This window comes from Nicotiana tomentosiformis, chromosome 9, assembly GCF_000390325.3.
Source record: "Nicotiana tomentosiformis chromosome 9, ASM39032v3, whole genome shotgun sequence".
Lineage (NCBI taxonomy): Eukaryota > Viridiplantae > Streptophyta > Magnoliopsida > Solanales > Solanaceae > Nicotiana > Nicotiana tomentosiformis.
Genome location: NC_090820.1, coordinates 30,169,835 through 30,174,866, shown reverse-complemented (window position 1 = coordinate 30,174,866; position 5,032 = coordinate 30,169,835). Strand labels below are relative to the sequence as shown.

The window sequence follows — 5,032 nt, the reverse complement described above, 5'->3', positions numbered from 1 at the left end:
TCTCCTGCTAAGTCTCCCAGGTGACCTCCTCCATAGGCTGACCTCTCCACTACACTTTCACTGAAGCTATATCCTTTGACCTCAACTTCTGAATTTGTCGATCCAAAATGGCCACCGGCTCCACATCATAAGTTATATCACCCTCCAACTGAACCGTGCTGAAGTCCAAAACATGGGACGGATCGCCAACATACTTCCGGAGCATGGAAACATGAAACACTGGATGCACACTCGACAAGCTGGGTGGCAAGGCAAGCTTATAAGCCACATCTCCTACCCTCTGAAGCACCTCAAAAGGCCCAATAAACCGGGGGCTCAACTTGATCCTCTTCCCAAACCTCATAACACTCTTCATGGGTGATTCCTTCAGTAAAACCTTCTCCCCAGCCATAAAAGACATATCACAGACCTTCTTGTCCGCGTAGATCTTCTGCCTAGACTGCGCCGTGCGAAGCCGCTCCTGAATCAATTTCACCTTATCTAATGCATCCTGGACCAAGTCCGTACCCAAGAGCCTAGCCTCACCAGGCTCAAACCATCCTACTGGAGATCTACACCTCCTCCCATATAAATCCTCGTACGGAGCCATCTAAATGCTCGACTGATAACTGTCGTTATATGCAAACTCCGCGAGCGGCAAAAACTGATCCCATGAACCCCCAAAGTCAATGACACAAGAGCGTAACATGTCCTCCAATATCTGAATAGTGCGCTCGGACTGCCCGTCCGTCTGAGGGTAAAAAGTTGTGCTCAACTCAACCTGAGTACCCAACTCTCCCTGCACGGCCCTCCAAAACTGTGATGTAAACTGAGTGCCCCTATCTGAAATGATAGAAACTGGGACACCATACAGGCGAACAATCTCTCAGATGTAAATCTCAGCCAACCGATTTGAAGAGTAAGTAGTGGCAACTGGAATGAAGTGCGCGAAATTGGTCAGCCGATCCACAATAACCCAAATAGCATCGAACTTCCTCGAAGTATGTGGGAACCCAAGTACGAAGTCCATGGTGATCCGCTCCCACTTCCACTCTGGGATCTCTAACCTCTGAAGCAAGCCACCTGGTCTTTGATGTTCATACTTAACCTGCTGACAGTTGAGACACCGAGCCACAAACTCAACTATATCCTTCTTCATCCGCCTCCACCAATAGTGCTGTCTCAAATCCTGGTACATCTTCGCGGCACCCGGATGGATGGAGTACCGCGAGTTGTATGCCTCCTCAAGAATCAACTCCCGAAGTACATCCATGTTGGGCACACATATCCGGCCCTGCATCCTCAACACGCCATCATCACCAATAGTCACATCTCTGGCATCACCTCACTGAACCTTGTCCTGGAGAACGAGAAGGTGGGGGTCATCATACTGACGCTCCCTGACACGATCATAAAGAGAAGACCTGGAGACTACACAAGCCAATACCCAACTCGGCTCCGAAATATCCAATCTGACAAGCTGGCCCGCTAGGGCCTGAACATCCAATGCCAAGGGTCTCTATGCTACTGGGAGATACGCTAAACTCCCCAAACTCTCTGCCCAGCAACTCAAGACATCGTCCACCATATTGGCCTTCCCTGGATGGTACAAAATAGTGATATCATAGTCCTTGAGAATCTCTAACCATCTCCGCTGACGCAAATTAAGATCCTTCTACTTAAACAGATACTGCAAACTCCGGTGATCAGTATGGATCTCATAATGAACCCTATACAAATAATGATGCCAAATCTTCAAGGCGTGAACAATGGCTGCTAACTCAAGATCGTGGACAGGATAGTTCTTTTCATGGGTCTTCAACTGGCGTGAGGCATAGGCAATCACCCTACCCTCCTGCATCAGAAAACATCTAATACCTACCCTCGAGGCATCACAATACACGGTGTAAGAACCTGAAGCTGATGGCAGAACCAACACTGGAGCTGTGGTCAAAGCAGTCTTAAGCTTCTGAACTCATCCAACCACCTAAATAGAGCACCCTTTTGGGTCAATTTGGTCAAGGGCGATGCAATAGATGAAAATCCCCCCACAAAGCGATGGTAATAGCCCGCCAAACCAAGGAAGCTCCTAATCTCCGTGGCTGAGGACGGTTTAGGCCAACTCTACACTGCCTCTATATTCTTCGGATCCACCTGAATACCCTTACTAGACACCACATGCCCCAAGAATGCTACTGCACCTAGCCAAAACTCACACTTTGAGAACTTTGCATAAAGCTTCTCCTCCCTCAATCTCTGTAATACAATCCTCAGATGTTGAGCATGCTCCTCCTGGCTACGAGAGTACACCAGGATGTCATCAATGAATACAATAATGAATGAGTCCAAATAGGGCTGGAATACACTGTTCATCAAATGCATGAATGTTGTTGGGGCATTGGTAAGCCCAAAAGACATCACTAAGAACTCATAATGGCCATATCGGGTCCTGAAAGCTGTCTTAAGAATATCCAAATCCCGAATCTTCAGCTGGTGATACCCGGACCTCAAATCAATCTTGGAGAACACCCTTGCTCCCTGAAGCTGGTCAAATAAATTATCAATACGAGGCAAAGGATACTTATTCTTGATTGTGACCTTGTTCAACTACCTGTAATCAATGCACATCCTCATGGAACCATCCTTCTTCTTTATAAATAGAACTGGTGCACCTCAAGGTGACACACTAGGCCGAATAAACCCCTTTATCAAGGAGTTCCTGAAGTTGTTCCTTCAACTCCTTCAACTCCGCCGGTACCATACGATACGATGGAATAGAAATGGGGTAAGTGTCCGGCACCAATTCAATACCGAAGTCAATATCCCTGTTAGGCGGCATGCCCGGCAGGTCTGCAGGAAACACATCCGGAAAATCACGTACCACCGGAACAGAATCAATGGTAGGAGTCTCTGCACTAACATCCCTCACAAACGCTAAATAAGATAGGCAACCCTTCTCAACCATACGCTGAGCCTTCAAATATGAAATCACCCTACTAGGTACATAATCTATAGAACCACTCCACTCAACCCTCAAAAATCCCAGCATCGCCAATGTCACAGTCTTTGCGTGACAATCTAGAACAGCATGACTTGGAGATAACCAATCCATACCCAATATCACATCAAAGTCAACCATACTGTCAGGTCTTCATACCCCCAATAGACACAACACATGATCAATACACGCGGTCCATAACAATAGTATCGCCTACCGGAGTAGATACATGAACAGACAAGACTAGAGACTCACGGGGCATATCCAGAAAATGAGCGAAATACGAGGAAACATATGAATAAGTGGAACCAGGGTCAAATAATACAGAGGCATCTCTGTGACAAACTGAGACAATACATGTAATCACAGCATCTGAAGCAATAGCATCCGGTCTGGTAGGGAGGGAACAGAAATGGGCCTGGCCATCCCCTGATCTGCCTCCCCCTCTCGGGCGACCCCTAGCTAATTGGGTTCCACCCCTAGCTGGCTGAGCTCTACCCCTGGTTGGCTGGGCGGGTGGTGGAGGAACTGGTGCTGGTGCCATCGGCCGAGTACTCCACTGTAGAGTCCCACCCAATAGCCTAGGTAAATATCTCATAATGTGACCAAAATCTCCGCACTCGAAACAACCCATCCTCTTACGAAACTGTTGTTCCTGATGCCCAAAAGAGCTACCCGGAGATATCTGAGTGAACGGGGCATGATGAGAACTCTGCACCGGTAGTGCACTGAATGATGACTTGACCTGCTGATGACTGTGAGAACCATGGCCAGATGATGCACCATGGTAAAATGGCCGAGCTGTCTGAGCATGTCTTAAATGACGACCTCTACTGTGCTGGAACTGACTCCTAGAAGGAGCACTGCTGTATCCACCCTGACCACGAGGCCTCTTGGCCTCCCTCTCAACCCTCTCCTGACTGTGAACCATTTTAATCTGCCGAGCAATGTCGACAACCTCATCAAAGGTAGCACCAGACACCCTTTCTCTGGTCATAAGCAATCGTAGCTGAAAAGTGAGACCATCTATAAACCTCATAATCCTCTCCCTGTCTGTGGGAACCAACCAAATATCATGACGGACTAACTCCGAGAATCGCATCTCATACTGCGTCACAGACATATCACCCTAGCGAAGCTGCTTAAACTATCTGTGCAGCTCCTCTCTGCGGGACTGAGGCACGAACTTCTCCAGAAAGACCACGGAGAACTGCTGCGAAGTAAGGGGTGCTGCACCAACAGTCCTATGCCTCTCTTAAGTCTCCCACCATCTGAGTGTAGCCCCAAAAAACTGAAAAGTAGTAAATAAGATCCCACAAGTCTCCAGAATACCAATTGTACGGAGTATCCTCTGACACCTGTCCAAGAAGTCCTGGGCATCCTCTCTCTCTGTGCCACTGAAAGGTGGAGGCTGGAGTCTCCCAAACCTTTCCAACGTACGTTGATCATCCTCAGGCATAGCAAGAACTACATAGTCCTGAGCAGCTGCAACCAGCTGGGCTGGTGGTGCCCCCGGTGTCTAGAGTCCCTGAACAACCTGCTCGGGTGTGCGAGCGGTGGGAGTATGAGTGCCCCCCTGGCCTGAGAAGTGGCTGCGGCCGTCGAGATAGAGACCGCCTGAGCAAGGCCGATACACGCTGTCAGAATCTGAGCTAGGGCCTCCTGAAGGCCTGGAATCACAATAGGCATAGGTGGTGCCTGAGCTGGTGCATTAACAACTAGAATCTGATCCTGATCAGGGGCAATTGGTGGATCTATAGGTACTGCCCTAGCTGTTGTGCGGGCTGCACCTTTGCCCCTACCACAGCCTCTACCATGGCCTCAGACTCTCGCGACCCTGGCTGGTGGTACTGGTGGTTGGCCCTCCTGACCGGCAGCATGAGTCCTCACCATCTGTGAGAGAATGAAACAACAGGTGTTTAGTTACCAGAATAGACAGATTCGCACGACAAGAATCCAAGAATGTGAAATTTTCCTAAGGTTTTGCAGCCTCTAGAAAATAAGTACAGACGTCTCTGTACCGATCCCCAAGACTCTACTAACCATTTCATGACT

The 5,032-nt window shown here is 48.7% G+C and overlaps 1 protein-coding gene across 1 annotated transcript; it reads right to left on the bottom strand.

Moving 5' to 3' along the window:
- Window positions 1-2,665: 2,665 nt before the first annotated feature.
- Window positions 2,666-4,079, bottom strand: LOC138898543 (uncharacterized). The gene is made up of 2 exons (XM_070184618.1): window positions 3,335-4,079; window positions 2,666-2,829 (listed from the first exon to the last, which is right to left on the bottom strand). The coding sequence occupies exons 1-2, from the start codon at window positions 4,077-4,079 to the stop codon at window positions 2,666-2,668; spliced, it is 909 nt and encodes a 302-aa protein (XP_070040719.1).
- Window positions 4,080-5,032: the final 953 nt, after the last annotated feature.

Coding starts and splice junctions, on each gene's coding strand:
- LOC138898543 (XM_070184618.1), bottom strand. CDS start 4,079: ATGCGATTCTCGGAGTTAGTCCGTCATGATATTTGGTTGGTTCCCACA. Junction 2,830..3,334: donor TTCAGATGCTGTGATTACAT/GTATTGTCTCAG, acceptor TGTTTCCTGCAG/ACCTGCCGGGCATGCCGCCT.